The sequence below is a fragment of the Eubalaena glacialis genome, chromosome 17 (assembly GCF_028564815.1).
Source record: "Eubalaena glacialis isolate mEubGla1 chromosome 17, mEubGla1.1.hap2.+ XY, whole genome shotgun sequence".
NCBI classification, from domain to species: Eukaryota; Metazoa; Chordata; class Mammalia; order Artiodactyla; family Balaenidae; genus Eubalaena; species Eubalaena glacialis.
The window spans coordinates 89,321,254-89,334,981 of record NC_083732.1 but is presented as its reverse complement, the minus strand read 5'-3'; the positions used below and the strand labels follow the sequence as shown (position 1 = coordinate 89,334,981).

Genomic DNA, 13,728 nt, shown 5'->3' with positions numbered 1-13,728 from the left:
GGCTGCCCCACAGCCGCTGTGGGAGGGGCAGCGCCGTCAGGGCCACCACCTCCAGCCTCCCGAGGATGGAGATCATGTTCTGGTCCTGACGTTCCTGACCAGTGACTTAAAAGGCACAGACGGTGCCTTCTGGGGGAGGGGGAGGGGAGCAGGTGAGCGAGCAGAGCTCTACACCCCCACTTGCTGGCCGGGACCCCCCGAGGGTGGAGATGGAAGCAGATAGCGCTTGTAGACACGGTGACTTCGAGGGGCCCGGGGCCCTCCCAGAGTCTGCCGACCCTCCGGGGCGCGGACCAGCAGGGTGGACACACCCACAGGGCTGGGGAGACAGAGCCAGACAGCCCCCGCCAGGAGCACAAGGACAAGGGGGTCTCTGCCGCCTGGTGGGCAAAAGGGTGTGCAAATCCTGGTGCTGATCCGCGGGACTCCCAGCCTCAAGTCGGAAAAGCACCCCTGCCTGCCAGGACAACCGAGGATGATGGGAGGGTCCCTCGGGAAGGGGGGTGTGTGCGTTCCTGCCAGGCACGTGACTTAGAGCCACGGCGTCGCGGCCACGGGGCCACTCCGTGGCAGCAGAGCTCGGAGCACCTGCTGGGGCACGTCGGCCGGGCTCGGACCCCAGGTCTCCGTTCCTGGTTGCACTGGCCCAACTTCGCTGCGGTAACCGGCAAAACAGACGCCCCCGAGCCCGTGGCCCTCGACCCTAAACGTGTGTCCTCACTCTGGGGCCAGCAGCCGCTCAGGGCACGGGAGCCGGCACCAAGAGCCTGTCCTGCCACCAGGTTCGCACGCCCACAGAGTCGGCGGACTAAGGACAGGTGGGGAGGGAAGGCTGGCGGAGAACGGACTGCCAGCTCCCCCATCAGCTGTGTGTCGTTGGGCAAGACGCAAACCTCTCTGCGCTTCGTCACCCGTGAGGCGGAGCGGCTTCGTGCCTGTGAGTTAATGAGTTAACACGTGCCCGGCAGAGGGCCTGCACCTGGTGGTTCCACCTGTACCTTCTCTGCGCTCGGCTGGGGCCTGGTCGACAGCGCCTGGCCTGTAGGGGGCGCTCGAGGTCGTGTTCTGGGTCGTTAGGGACATAATACCAAGGGCTTTAAAATGATCACATTCTTTTCTTTAAAAAAACCCTTTATTTTTGGCTGCGTTGGGTCTTCGTTGCTGCGCGCGGGCTTTCTCTAGTTGTGGAGAGCAGGGGCTACTCTTCGTTGTGGCACGTGGGCTTCTCATTGCGGTGGCTTCTCCTGTTGTGGAGCACGGGCTCTAGGCAAGCAGGCTTCAGTAGCTGTGGCACTACAGGCTCAGTAGTTGTGGCGCACGGGCTTAGTTGCTCCGTGGCATGTGGGATCTTCCTGGACCAGGGCACGAACCTGTGTCCCCTGCATTGGCAGGAGAATTCTTAACCACTGTGCCACCAGGGAAGCCCCTAAAATGATCACATTCTTTTTTTACAACACTGTGTTAAGTAAAAGAAGCCAACACAAAAGTCTACACATGGAATGATTCAACGTGGAAAGTGGTCACATTCTGCCTCCTCTGTTCCTACTTCTAAATAGTTTTAATATAAAATCTTTCTACCGTTTACTATTGACATCAATGATTTAAAAAAATTTTTTTGAAGTATAGTTGATTTACAATGTTGTGCTAATTTCTCGTGTACAGCAAAGTGATTCAGTTATACATATATATATTCTTTTTCATACTCTTTTCCATTACGGTTTATCACAGGATACTGAATATAGTTCCCTGTGCTATACAGTAGGGCCTTGTTGTTTATCCATTCTACATATACTACTTTGCATCTGTTTATCCCAAACTCCCAGTCCTTCCCTCCCCCACCCCCACCCCCTTGGCAACCACAAGTCTGTTCTCCATGTGAGTCTGTTTCGTAGATATGTTCATTTGTATCGTATGCATTTTAGATTCCAAACATGTGATATCATATGGTATTTGTCTTTGTCTGACTTACTTCACTTAGTACGATAATCTCTAGTTGCATATCTAGTTGCATAACATCACTGGTTTTTTTTTTTTTTTTTTTTTTTGTCTTTGTTGGGTCTTTGTTGCTGCGCGCAGGCTTTCTCTAGTTGCAGAGAGCAGGGGCTATTCTTCATTGTGGTGCGCGGGCTTCTCATTGTGGTGGCTTCTCTTGTTGCAGAGCACGGGCTCTAGGCGTGTGGGCTTCAGTAGTTGCAGCATGAGGGCTCAGTAGTTGCGGCGCATGGACTTAGTTGCTCCACGGCATGTGGGATCCTCCCGGACCAGGAAACGAACCCGTGTCCCCTGCATGAGCAGGTGGATTCTTAACCACTGCGCCACCAGGGAAGCCCTCACTGTGATTTTTAAAAATATTTATTTGGTTGTGCCGGGTCTTCGTTGCAGCTCGAGGGCTCCTTACTTGTGGCATGTGAACTCTTAGTTGCAGCAAGCATGTGGGATCTAGTTCCCTGACCAGGGCTCGAACCTGGGCCCCCTGCATTGGGAGCGTGGAGTCTTAACCACTTAGCCACCAGGGAGGTCCCAACAACAGTGATTTTTTAATTAAGAAAAAAAATGAAACACGGAAGTTGCTCTAGTCTGAATGTTTGTGTCCCCCAAATGTATATGTTGAAATCCTAATGCCCAATGTGAGGGTGTTATGAGGTGGGGCCTTTGGGAGTGCTTCGGTCATGAAGGTGGAGTCCCCCTGATAAGAGACCCCACAGAGCTCCCTTGCCCCTCCCTCCACATGAGGACACAGAAGTCTGCAGCCAGGAAGAGGGCCTCACCCGCCCCTGCTGGCCCCCTGACCTCGGACATCCGGCCTCCGCACTGTGAGAAATCAATGTCTGTTGTTTATAGGCTGCCCGGTCTGTGGTGCTTTGTTTGTTTTCCCCAAGAGAAACTTGGCACGCCCACCGGGAAGATGCATGTTCTGCTGCCATTAGACAGACCCTCATATCAGGAAGAGTTACATGAACAGAGCTGTGTTAACACAGAGACAGCACAGAGCGTAAATGTCAAGTCTGGTCAAGACGGTTTCTCCATGACAGTCTATGGGCAAAGGAGCTTTTTGAATCTTTTTATTTTTTTGTTTGCTTTACTTTTTCGGATTTTCCAAACGTATCATAATGAGTACATATTCCTGACACATGCCCAGCGGTCGAGGAAGAAGCCACAGCACAGTGACGGTGCCAGGAAAGCCTCCATCACTGGTTGAGGCAGATGTGGTGCTCAGCTTCCCGGTGCACGTTCTTCTGAGCAGGCCCGGGCGACCGCGAGCACAGCCCAGGCCAGCTCCTGTCCTCAGGGAAGCAGGGCCCAAGGATGCCAGCTGACGCTGAAGGAGACCTGGGGAGTCTGCACTCCTCGGCTGAGCCAAGATGGGGCTCTGCCTGCGGCCTGGCCTCTGAAACTCTAGCTCCAAGCACACAGCAGCACCTTAGGGTGGCCTCCTCCTCTCTGTGCCCTTGGCCCACACCTAACTTGCCAGGACCCTCACTCAGGGAAAGGCCTTAATTAACCGAGATCATGGGAGTGTTCTGGAAACAGCACAGAGCAAACACTGCCGCTCTTGATGGGTCGTGGCATGGAGCAGGGGGCAGGAAGGGGGCGCTGGGGAAGCGCAGGTGCCAGGTGGGCACCCAAGCTCATTTGCTGTTTTCAGAGGAGGTTCCTGCCTGATGCTCGGGCCTATTAACACCACCAGACCTGTGACCTGGTTTCGCGGCAGAGCATGGAGGCAGGGACACGCCAGGCCCCTACCTGGGGTGTGGTTATGCTGGAGGGTGCAGGGCTGGCCACGGGCTCTACACACTCCCACCCTAGGCACCCAGGCGAGGCCCCTGCTCCCCTCTCCCCTGCCACCGCCAACTCCACCAGACGCCCAATCCCTACCCTGCTGCCCTACGCTCTGCTATCAACACAGCATCCAGTGTAATCCTCTGAAAACAATTGTCACATCACACTCATTTCACTCAGAATTGAGCCAAAGCTCTTAGAGAGGCCCTTGGGACTGCCCCCTGTGCCCTCCACTCACCTTCCCCCCACTTGGCTGCAGGCACGTGGCCTGTGCACCACAGGCTGCTCCCTCCGCCTCGCCTCCTTTAAGTCTTTGCTCAGGTACCATGTCCTCAAGGAGGTGCAACCCATGCCCTGATTTTTTTTTTTTTTTTTGGCTGCGTCTGGTTTTCGTTGCAGCGTGCAGGCTTCTTTCTAGTTACAACACGTGGGCTCCAGAGCACATGGGCTCTGTAGTTTGTGGCGCGTGGGCTCAGTAGTTGTGGCGCGCAGGCTTAGTTGCCCCGTGGCATGTGGGATCTTAGTTCCCCGACCAGTGATCGAACCCGCGTCCCCTGCATTGGAAGGATTCTTAACCACTGGGCCACCAGGGAGGTCCCCCCACGACCCAATTTAAAATGACAGCCCAGTTCTCCCACAGCCTTGCCCCCCATCTCCAAAGGCTGCTCTACCTCCTGCACCACTTCCCATCCTCCCATGAGCTACACCACTTGTTTGTATTATGCACTTCGTAATGCCTCCCTCTCCCCACTAGAATGCTCTCCATAAGGTCAGGGATTTAAAACAGGGGAATGAAATGTGCACCCTGAAGCACAGGGTTCCCAAAATCACAGGAGCAAGAGCTCAGTTGTTAAGTGGGGCCAGGCTGAGGAACCTCTGTGTCCTCACAAAGGCCTTGGCCTGGACCCCAGACTGTGACTAGACTACACATGGCCACACCGGAGCAGTGGGTGCCCTTACCTGGCAACAAGACCAACTGACAGCTAGGGGGATGGGGCCTGCAGTTTGATGCCTACCCAGAAGAACATATTTTGTGTAGCTGCTTTACTTCCAGAAAAAGGGAAAGACACAGCTGTCTTCTTCACTTAGAGAAATACACGATTATACTCAAACGGGAAGGGCGGCCTTTGCTCTGGAGACACCTGTCTGAGCCAGCTATCCCCGGTGACCAGAAGGGAACCGGCGAGCAAGGCTCAGCCCTGCAGTTTGCGCTCGCACCTCTTCTCCAGGTCGGCCATCTCCTTCAGGACCATGGCCACACCGAACCGCAGCTCCTGGAACTTGGCCGTGGGGACCTCGAAGCGGAAGGCCGACCCATCCGAGAGCTTCAGCTGCATCAGGACACTTGGCTGCAGGGAGCGGGCCAGGGCGCTGGTGGAGATGGCCACGTCCACCCTCCACCGAAAGTCGGCAACATGGGGCAGCCAGGACCCCTGCTGCCTGGCCGCAGAGTCAAGGAGAGGCCGCTGGCTCCCAAACACCACACTAGCCAAGTCCACGACCAGGTCTTGGGGGATGCAGAGCTCCTGGAGCTGGTTCTTGAAGGCATCGGGCTTCAGGCTGGCCGGGGGCAGCCGGAGGGCCTGCTGGAGCAGGGTGTGTGTGCCAGCAATCAGGGCACCCAGCTGCTCCTCAGGCAGGTCTGCGCCAGCCCCGAGGCGCCGCACAGCCTCACGGCAGTCTTCTCCCTGCAGGCTGCTGACCACCAGCTTCAGCAACTTTCTGAACGTGCCCCTGTCCAGGTCCCTCAGGAGCTGGGGCATTGCTGCCACCTCTGGAGGCAGCTGGGCACCCAGGAAACTCATGCAACCACTGTGACTGTCACCAGGGCGATGCAGGTGTGGAGCTGCAGGACCCACGGCAGACATCGCTGCTTCCTGCTCTTTGACCGGCAGCCCAGGTAGGAGGTCCCAGCCGCAACTGCCTGGAAGGGGGGTGGAAGAGAAGCCCAGTGACTCCCATGTCCTCTGGGCCAGTGAATGAGGACTGATATGGTCTCCACCTCCCAGATGCTGACGGTGTGAAACACTGATGACAGCCAGCGTGACGGAAGGTGCCCTGGAAGCAGGTGGCGGAGGGGCCCCTCTCCAGTCCCTGGAAGAGGGGAGACAGGAGCCGGCAGAAAAGGGAGATGAGGTGGGGAGGAGAGAAGGAAGAGAATCACGAAACAGAAGAGCAACATAAGTTCTCCAAATAAATAACGGATTAAAGAATGAAGGAGAAGAAAGGTCCAGAGAATACAAAGACACAACAGCCACTGCCGCTGCCACTGACCACTCCAAGATCACTCAGCTACTCCACGTCCAAGCCGCACACGGCTCTGCACGAGCGGGTTACCGTTCTCACCCCACCAACACGGAAATCGAGGCGGAAACAACTGCTCAAGTCAAGGACTAGAACCCAGGCCCGTCCACTCAGAAGTCCCTGCAGGGGGAACCAGACGGCGTCTCTCAGGCAGGAAGGGCTGAGGCGCAAGTGTTAAGAGAAGTGGGTGCAATACCTGGAGAAAAGGACTGAGACGTCACCTGAAGGACAGCACGACACCCCACACCTGCTTCTGCAGGAGCGCCCGGCCCCCCGCAGCCGCGCCAGGTGCCGAGCAGGGCTGTCCCCAAGGCGCCCCCAGCCCCGGCCTGCGGGCCTCAGCGCGGCGGGCCCGGGCGCACGGGGAGCTCCCCACCGGTTTCCTCGTACCCCACTCTCCCGGGAAGGCTGGGTCCCCTCACGCCGGCTGTCAACGACCACCCACGGGTTTTCCTTCAGGGCCTGGCCAGTATCCGGACAGCCTTCCGCCGCCCCGCCGCCTGCCGCTCAGGTCCCGGCCCCTGGAGGCCAGCGCGCTGCCCCCTGGCCCGGAGGAAGGAGCGCCCCGAGGCGGCCACCCAAGCTCTTCCGAGCCGCCGCCCCGGCCGCGGTCAGCGTCCTGCGGTCCGGTACCGAGCTGCCGGATCGGCCTCCTGCCTCCAGAGTGGTCGCCGCCTCGCGAGCAGGCCGACCCATTCCCACCCCTGCTTCCCGCTGCGCCCCCGTACCTGGCGCGCGGTCCCAAGCGGAGCACAGAGGCGCGCGCGGCCGGAAGCGCGGCCTGGTTCCCGGAAGCGACCTAGAGACCCTTGCTCCCTCCGGGAGGCAGCTCTAGGACAGCCGGAGGACTCGCCCTCGGTGATCTGCGGCCTGTGGGGCGGGGCCTAGGCCGCCGGGTTGGTCTTACGGGTCCGACCGCGCAGGACGCACTTCCGGTTTTCCTCCGCTCGGATTGCTGCTGCGTGGTTTGGACTCGAAGAGCGGGGGGGGTCTCCCCCGGGGTCCGGGGACACGGGGGTTGGGGGGCTGTGCCGAGTACAGACCTTCGGCGGGGAGGCTCGCCTGCACAAAAATGCGCGCGAACTTCGCCTCTCAGTTGTTCACTTTGAATAGGTGAATTGATGGGATGTGCATTTATCTCCATAAAGTGGTATTTTAATAAGTCAGGGCTTCCCTGGTGGCGCAGTTGTTAAGAATCCCCCTGCCAATGCAGGGGACATGGGTTCGAGCCCTGGTCCGGGAAGATCCCACATGCCGCGGAGCAACTAAGCCGGTGCGCCACAACTGCTGAGCTACTGAGCCTGCGCTCTAGAGCTCACAAGCCAAAACTACTGAGCCCCCGTGCCACAACTACTGAAGCCCACGCGCCTAGAGCCTGTGCTCTGCAACAAGAGAAGCACAGCAATGAGAAGCCTGTGCACCACAATGAAGAGTAGCCCCTGCTCACTGCAACCAGAGAAAGGCCCACGCACAGCAACGAAGACCCAACACAGCCAAAAATAAAATAAATAAAATAAAAAATTTAAAAAGCCTAAAAACAAAACGATATCTTTTCTAAATCCATGTGATCCAAAAGCAAGAAATATCGACTTGTAAAAGATAGCTATAGAAAAACCACAATACCTGCTTCTGTTCCCATACTTATTAAACAAATTCCATGGAGTCAGGAGAAAAAGGCAGCCCTTTTCTCCCATTTATCCTGAATTTTGTTCTCTTTTTGCCCATTTCCCTCCCATAAAATATCGAGGGCCTTCCCTTTCCCTTACTACCTTCTTCAACTTCTATAACCCAGAAGCTTGAAGAAACCAGCCTATTACTAAGTCCATTAATTTATAAGCTTTTAGCAAATAACTTGTCCTTTAATAATTTTAAGTCAGAATTTTAAAAATCAGCAAATTAAATGTTCAACTTAAGCTAGACAAAAAATATCAAACCTAAATGAAGTAGAAAGAAATAATAAAGAGAAAATGAACTGGGACTTCCCTGGTGGCACAGTGGTTAAGAATCCGCCTGCCAATGCAGGGGACACGGGTTCAAGCCCTGGTCTGGGAAGATCCCACATGCCGCGGAGCAACTAAGCCCTGGTGCCACAACTACTGAGCCTGTACTCTAGAGCCCGCGTGCCTAGAGCCCATGCTCCGCAACAGGAGAGGCCACCGCAATGAGAAGCCCATGCACCGCAACAAAGAGTAGCCCCTGCTCGCCGCAACTAGAGAAAGCCTGTGCGCAGCAACGAAGACCCAACACAGCCAAATAAAATAAATAAGTATATAAATATAAATATAAATATAAATATATATATATATATATAAAAACAGGGAATTCCTTGGCAGTCCAGTGGTTATAACTTGGCACTTTCACTGTCGGCACTTTCACTGTCGGCAGAGTTCAGTCCCTGGTGGGGGAATTAAGATCCCTCAGTGGCGTGCCAAAAAAAAAAGGAAACAGAGTGGATGAATAAAACCGAAAGTAGATTCTTTGAAAAAGACACCAAAAGCACATGACAAAACAAAAATAGAAATATTGGACCACATTAAAATTAAGAACTTTTGTGCTGCAAGTGATACTATCAAGACAGTGAAAAGACAACGCACGGAAGTGTGAAAATATTCGCAAACCATGTATTTGAAATAAGGGACTTGTATCCAGAACATATAAATAACTCTCACAACTCAACAATAAAAAGATAAATAATTTAAAAATTGGAAAAGGATTTGAATAGGTATTTGGGCAAAAAAGATATACAGATGGTCCACAAGCACGTGAAAAGATGCTCAACATAATTAGCTCTCAGGGATATGCAAGTCACAACCACAAGGAGATACGCCTCGCCCGGCCTAGACGGACAGTAACTGGAGTCAACTAGGGCTGGAGACTCGAGCCCTCACGGGCCGCAGTCCCAGCGGATGCAGGATGAGACCGTAAATCGGACCGGATCCCTGGGAAAGTTTGACACGTGCTCGAGAAGTCAGCCTGGAGATACGGGATTTTCGTTCACACTGAGCTGCGTTCTGAGGGGCTTCCCTAGACCAAGCAGATCGCGGCAGCCGCCTGGGCCACCTCCGCCTCCGCAGGCCTAGCTGCCCTTAGCTGCAGGGACCTCAGTCACATCCGCCCTTAACCAACGTCAGACGGCTGCCCCCGCGCCTCGCGGAGACCCGGACGCCCCCAAGAAGCTGAGCCCACCCGCTGGACGGGCCGCACCGCCGGAAGTGGTCCCGGGGTGGGGCCTGCGCGTGCGCCCTCGAGTCGCTCTAGGACGCAGGGAAGACCGTCGACTCTATGGTGCTCGGCGGCCCGCCCTTCTCGGTCCGCGGTGGCTGAGGGGCTGGGGAAACCGAGGGTTGGTGAGCGGGGTTCCGGGCGGCGCCCCGGCCGTTCTCTTTCAGCTCTTGACTTGGGGATCGCTAGGCCCCAGCATCGTGAGCAGTCGCGGCTGCCGCAGGGTGGAGGCGACTTGGCCCCAGGGGACCTTCCCCTGAGCGCCCCGGGGGCGCGGTCGGTCCGACGGAGGCGGGCACAGGGCTGCTTATTGGCTGGTGAGGCGGGCGGCCGACGGGAGTCGGCAAAAGAGGCCTCCCGGGTGGGCCGGGTCCCGAGTACAGGGCCTGCCGAGCGTAAAGGAGTCGCGCGGGCTGCGATACAGTTGTAGGCGTAGGACGGTCGCTGACTCCACTGGGGCACTTGATCACCCAACTTGAAGAGGCCCTGGCCCCCTGGGGCTTGTTAAGGTCTGCGCAGATGATGAGGGAGGCGGCACCCTGGGGTCTGAGGACTGTGGGGACGGTCCTTGGTGGCGGGGACCCTCATGGACCAGCTGGGGTCTGTGGAGAGTCAGAACTACTTCTGGTAGCACTTGGGAGGGCTTCTAGGTGGCTGTGGTTAAGGATAAAATGCACAGCACGAGCCGAGCAGCTGTAAGTCAGAACCTGGGTCTTGTCACTAACTGAAAGAAACAGTTATCTCCTAAGCACTCAGAGCTCATAGAGATATTGCTGCCCTTTGGGCGTGAACCTGGTAAAATCCACGTGATGAGAACAGTATCTGACATTCATCGAGTACCTGCCACGTGACAGGTTGTGCTGAGTGCCCCACACGCACCAGGTGGGTATTAACATCCCCATCTTACAGGTAAGAAGACTAAGGTTGGGGGTTACACAAATTGTCTATGACCGCATACTAAGTGAATTCAGATCCATCTGTCCGACCCCAAACCCATGCTTCTGTTATTCCCCCCAGGGACTCACAATGGGTGCGGTTGGGCGTCTGTGAGGACAGATGAGAGGCTGCAGGTGTGCTACCGAATAGTTTGGAGTCACTCTAAAGCATCATCAACCCTAAACTTACTTCCCAAGAGGGCAAGAGAACATGATTTTAACTTAGCAGAAACTTGTTCACTCATTAGAGAAAGTCTGAGGAAACCTCCATTCCGCTTAGACTTCAAGCCTCAGAGGAAAGAAAATGGACACATGAAGATCCAGAAGTGTGCAGACGCCACCCAGGCACTGTCTGGGAGACCTGTGGCCGGACAACCAAGGGCAGTGACCACACCTGTAGTCTGATCCCTACAACGGGGATGGAAACAGCAGCTGTCAGTGCTTGGAGCCACTGAAATTTGAATCTTAAGACCCACTCCCAGATCCCCCAGCTTCCCCTGAAACTTGTGTTCAAAGAGGGGTGCATTCCTGGCAGCAACACTGGTACCACTGACAACGGGCGGGCCCTTGGTGGGTTCCTCTGTGCCCTGGCTCTCTGCTCTTCTGTGTCCACTTCCTGGAGGACAGGGCACCTGGTCTCAGCACCAGGGCAAAGCTGAGGAGCAGACCGGGGTTGGTGAGCCTGTCTCTGGACAGCCTCCCTCTGGCTCCCTAACCACAGGGGCCCCACTCAGCCGCAAGCTGCACGAGAGCTTCTCTACCCTCAAATCCTACGTGAAGGAAATGGATCATGAGGTTTGGGTAATCAAGAAACTGATTTACAATCTCTGAGGAACAGAGAAGCCTCTATATTACGCCCGGGAGACAGGTGAGATGAGCCTCACCGAGCGCCTCCCAGGATCCCACACAGTCCTCATTCCTGGATGGCCTGAAGATTAACTGAAGCCCTCCTTGACGATGCCTCGCTCCTCAAAAACATGCCAAGGCTCCACGGCCTCCAGGACGGAGCCCACAGTCTCCAGGAGACAAAAAGCCAGGCCCTGCCAGCTCCAGAGTCACATTCCCATCTTTGCTACGTTGCACCTTTGCTTGCGCTGCTTCTGTCCCCTGTGCCACTTCTGTCCCCTTGTGCCGTCATCCCACCGTCTTCAAGGCAGTTCCAGTCCTCCTCCATCAAGCTTTCCTGGCCTCTACCACTACCTCCACCGCACTCCTGTGTTACCCGCAACAGGACCCGAGGAAGCACCTGACTCCGGCTGCGTCTCCCTCTCCCCGTGAGGAGCCCACAGTTGAGGACAGGACTCAGAAGTCCCCCTTCCCGTTCCCTTCTTGACCTGTGTGAGGCAACAGCTTGCTCCTCCCCCCAGGCCTGACAATGTGGAGCCCCTGGGCCGGCACCCTGCTGGCCTTCATCCGCACCTCCCGACTTCTGAAGACTCGGGTGTTCCTGGCTCGGCCTGTGCCAAGGCCTGGTGGGAAGGAGGTCTGGGTGGCTGTGCCTCACACCTGTTCCTCTCAGGCCTTCCTCCTTTCCCCTTGGATTGGGTCAACTTGGGAAATCTGATCCAAAACTTTTTTTCTCATTAAACTTTGTTTTAATGGGTCTCAAAATTCTGTGACAGAGTTTTTGTCCAGTTGTTTCCACTAAAAAGTTCTGATTTGGGGACTTCCCTGGTGGTCCAGTGGCTAAGACTCCGCGCTCCCAATGCAGGGGACCCGGGTTCAATCCCTGGTCAGGGAACTAGATCCCACGTGCCACAACGAAGATCCCGTGTGCCGCAGCTAGGACCCAGCGCAGCCAAATAAATATTAAGAAAAAAATAGTTCTGATTTTAAAAACTAGTAACTTAAAACTGCCATGCAACACCCCCGCAACAATGGTCCACAAAACATTCTCTTTTCCTTATGAAGATTTTATGATGCATTGTTCTCATTAGCCAGTCTTTTACTATTAAACCAAAATGGCCAATTGAGACTGTCCTGAGACCGTTCTTCCACCACAGGCTAAGAGTGGGTGGCAGGTATTAGGGACAATACAGTTGACCCTTGAACAACACAGGTTTGAACTGTGGATCCACTTATATGCAGCTTTTTTTTTTCCAATAAAAATATCTGGGGTTGTTGAATCTGCAGATACGGAAGTAAAGTTATACCCGGATCTTCAACTGCGTGGAGAGTTAGTGCCTCTAATCCCCACGTGGCTCAAGGGTTAAGTGTATTCGTTTAGCCTTCTGAACTTTCTTGCCAGCTCCAGCAGCCTTCTCACCTACTGCTTTGATGACACCCACAGCTGCCGTCCATCTCATGTCACAAATACCAAAATGGCCCAGAGAAGGATCGTCAGAGAAGCTCTCAACACACATGGGCTTGCTGGGGACCATTTCAATGATGAAGCATCACGAGGTTTCAAGAATCTGGGGCCATCTTCCAGACTCTTCCCAGAACAGTGACCAACATTCTTCACCTCAGCAGACTTGCAGGCAACAGATGCCCAGCCAGTGCTGACACGGCCTGGATGGCTCAGGATAGTCACCTGGGCTGTGAAGCCAGCCACTTGCGTTGCTGGATCATTCTTGCTGTTGCCACGATGAGCGACAGACACGTTCTTGACACTGAAGTCCACACTCCCCAAGAAGAGCTTCACTCAAAGCTACTGCTGTGCACGTGGACAAAGGCGACCACTCCGCTGGGTTTGAGAACCCCCATCTCCTCTCAGCCCACAGGCTTGGTGCCAATGCACCAATTGTGTGGATGTGCTGGAGGGGTGGACGCGAGGGCTTGTCAGCTGGTCGAGCTGCGGGCAGCTCGCTTCCACTGCACTGCCACCTCTACCAGGTGTTTTCCATCCCTCCTGGCTGCAGAGGGCTCAGTGGAGCCCATCTTGTTAATACCTGCAGTTAGTGGTGTCACACCAGTGTGTAAGCCAGAGGGCCTGCTCAGGGAGGGGTCTGCCCACGCTTGGAGACAGAAGCAGCAACAACCAGGACAGCACGGTCAGCCTGAGATGCGCCTGTGATCATGTTTTCAATAACGTCTGTGTGTCCTGGGGCGTCACTGATGGTCACAGAATGTTGGCTGGTCTTGGGTCTCCCCAGGGAGGTCAGTGGGGACATGGCGCTCATGCTGAGTTTGAAGCCATGTAGGGGAGCCCTTCCCATCCCCGGAGGCTCCCTCCCCCCACCCCCCACAGTTCTCCACGGCTCCTTTGTTACTCCCACTATAGCTGTGAGGCAGAGAGCCAGGAGAGGCAGACGCACCTGCGCTCCGTATCCAGCAACGACGACGTCTTTTCCTTGCCAGTTTTGGCTTAGGCTTAGTGGTGGTTTTTATTTATTTATTTATTTATTTATTTATTTATTTTTGGTAAGGAAATGGAGATCCATTTTTTTTGTTGTTTGCTTTGTTTTTATAAATTTATTTATTTATTTTTGGCTGCGTTGGGTCTTCATTACTGCACATGGGCTTTCTCTAGTTTTGGCGAGCGGGG

General features: G+C 55.1%; 1 protein-coding gene, 1 long non-coding RNA gene and 1 pseudogene across 4 annotated transcripts; 1 reads left to right on the top strand and 2 right to left on the bottom strand.

Moving 5' to 3' along the window:
- Nucleotides 1-3,066: 3,066 nt before the first annotated feature.
- On the bottom strand, nucleotides 3,067-6,869 carry COMMD5 (COMM domain containing 5). 3 transcript variants are annotated; one of them, XM_061171472.1, is made up of 3 exons: nucleotides 6,813-6,861; nucleotides 6,055-6,204; nucleotides 3,067-5,704 (listed from the first exon to the last, which is right to left on the bottom strand). In XM_061171472.1, exon 3 carries the CDS (start codon nucleotides 5,646-5,648, stop codon nucleotides 4,974-4,976), a length of 675 nt encoding a protein of 224 aa, XP_061027455.1. In that variant the 5' UTR covers nucleotides 5,649-5,704; nucleotides 6,055-6,204; nucleotides 6,813-6,861; the 3' UTR covers nucleotides 3,067-4,973. The 3 variants fall into 3 exon arrangements, with proteins under 3 accessions (XP_061027455.1, XP_061027453.1, XP_061027454.1); XM_061171470.1 differs by lacking the exon at nucleotides 6,055-6,204 and having other exon boundaries at nucleotides 6,813-6,869; XM_061171471.1 differs by lacking the exons at nucleotides 6,055-6,204; nucleotides 6,813-6,861 and adding an exon at nucleotides 6,475-6,806.
- Nucleotides 6,870-9,412: 2,543 nt separating this feature from the next.
- Nucleotides 9,413-11,852, top strand: LOC133077138 (uncharacterized). Its single transcript, XR_009697669.1, has 2 exons — nucleotides 9,413-10,188; nucleotides 10,324-11,852. It is a non-coding gene; the product is annotated as an uncharacterized LOC133077138 (long non-coding RNA).
- A 575-nt stretch (nucleotides 11,853-12,427) lies between these two features.
- LOC133077079 (elongation factor 1-alpha, oocyte form-like) lies at nucleotides 12,428-13,354 on the bottom strand (annotated as a pseudogene).
- Nucleotides 13,355-13,728: the final 374 nt, after the last annotated feature.